The sequence below is a fragment of the Penaeus monodon genome, chromosome 23, assembly GCF_015228065.2.
Source record: "Penaeus monodon isolate SGIC_2016 chromosome 23, NSTDA_Pmon_1, whole genome shotgun sequence".
In the NCBI taxonomy this organism is placed as follows: domain Eukaryota; kingdom Metazoa; phylum Arthropoda; class Malacostraca; order Decapoda; family Penaeidae; genus Penaeus; species Penaeus monodon.
In genome coordinates, this window is record NC_051408.1 from 42,048,087 (window position 1) to 42,049,933 (window position 1,847).

Consider the following 1,847-nt stretch of genomic DNA (forward strand, 5'->3'; position numbering starts at 1 on the left):
AACCCCCAAAAAAAAAAACCAAAAAAAAAAAAAAAAAAACCCTTTTTTTAACAAAAAACCAAAAAAAAAAAGGCCCCCACAAAAAAAAAAAAAAAAACACCAAAAAAACAAAAAATAAACCGATGTTAACATGAGACACAAACCAATCAACAACTGATAACAGCTAACGACAACTACCTTACAACCATGAAAATAAGGACCACAACCTGAAACAAAGAAAACATCACCCAAGGACCAAATGATAAGACAGAACCAAACGAAAACAATAAAAAAAGGAGCAATCCCAAAAGATAGCAAAGAAAAAAAAACGAAAAAGCAAAAGCGAAATACAAAATAAAAGACTGCCTAACAAAACTGAACTAAAAAGCACGAATCAACCAGGAAAAGCAAAAAAAAAAAAACAAAGAATAAGAAATAAAAAAATAAAAAATAAAAAACAACAAAACTAAAAGAAACCATCAATGAAAACAACCACAACTAAAGCAAACAACTAAAAAAACAACAAGAAAAACAACAAACCAAAAAGAACGAACGAGACAAAGCCTCAACAAACCAGAACTAGAATAAAACCTAAAAACTAAAAAAAAAGCCAAAACTAAACAAACACTACAAACCTGCAACACAACACCGAACAAAGAACGGAAAACTCAATACAACAACAAACCCAACACAGAACAACACAACTAAACAACTCTTAACACAACTAAAGAATGAAAAGACAACAAAAATAAAAACTAACAAACAAACACGAAAACAACAACTCAACCACAATCAAGCCACAAACCACATTCGAAAAAAACAGCAACAAGCAAAATAAACAACCCCGAACAAACCAACAAACACCATCAAGCCAACTACAACCAAAAACCCAACAAAACACCACAATATCCCTTTACCACAACAAACAAACACAACAAACACAAATCACCAACAACCCAAATATCAAAACAAACTCAAACACAACCTCACCAAAAACCAAACACCTCAACCACAGAAACCACAACCTTCAACAAAACCTCAACCACAATAACCACAGACCAACACACAACCCCAACCACAACCCCAACCACAACCCTGAAACAATAACCCAACAATCAACACACGAACACTCAACCAAACAACACAAACCCAACACAACCTAAAAACCACACCACAACCCTACAAAACCTAACGCACAATCAACCACAACCCAACACCACCAAACCACAGGAACCACAACCTGAACCACAACCAACCATAATAACCATCAACCACACCTCAACCACACCTAAACAACCACAACCAAACACCACAACCCTCAACACAACCCTCACCACAACCCTCAACCCACACCCTCACACACAACCCTCAACCACAACCCTCAAACCACAACCCTCAACCACAACCCTCAACCACAACCCTCAACCACAACCCTCAACCACAACCCTCAACCACAACCAACACCACAACCCTCAACCACAACCCTCAACCACAACCCTCAACCACAGCCAACACCACAACCCTCAACCACAACCCTCAACCACAGTCAACACCACAACCCTCAACCACAACCCTCAACCACAGCCCTCAACCACAACCCTCAACCACAACCAACACCACAACCCTCAACCACAACCCTCAACCACAACCCTCAACCACAACCCTCAACCACAACCCCCCCTCAACCACAACCTACCATGACATCGACGTCGGTGGCGAGGGGCCCAGGGGCGTGGATGACCTCCCCCCCCTCGGCCGGTGGGCGTGGGTGCCTGTAGTAGAACCCCGTGCCGGCGCCCATGTAGCGGCCCGGAGGCAATACGGCCCAATTCCCGTTGATGATGTAGCCTTGCTCCGTCCTTATGGCT

The 1,847-nt window shown here is 41.9% G+C and overlaps 1 protein-coding gene across 1 annotated transcript in view; it reads right to left on the reverse strand.

The window, feature by feature from the left end:
* Nucleotides 1-1,675: 1,675 nt before the first annotated feature.
* LOC119588315 (ADAMTS-like protein 4) overlaps nucleotides 1,676-1,847 on the reverse strand; it is a gene marked incomplete at its 3' end in the record, with an annotated part of 1,663 nt that continues 1,491 nt past the window's right edge. The window contains 1 exon segment of the mRNA XM_037937005.1: nucleotides 1,676-1,845. Within this exon segment, the coding sequence (XP_037792933.1) occupies nucleotides 1,676-1,845 (170 nt within the window).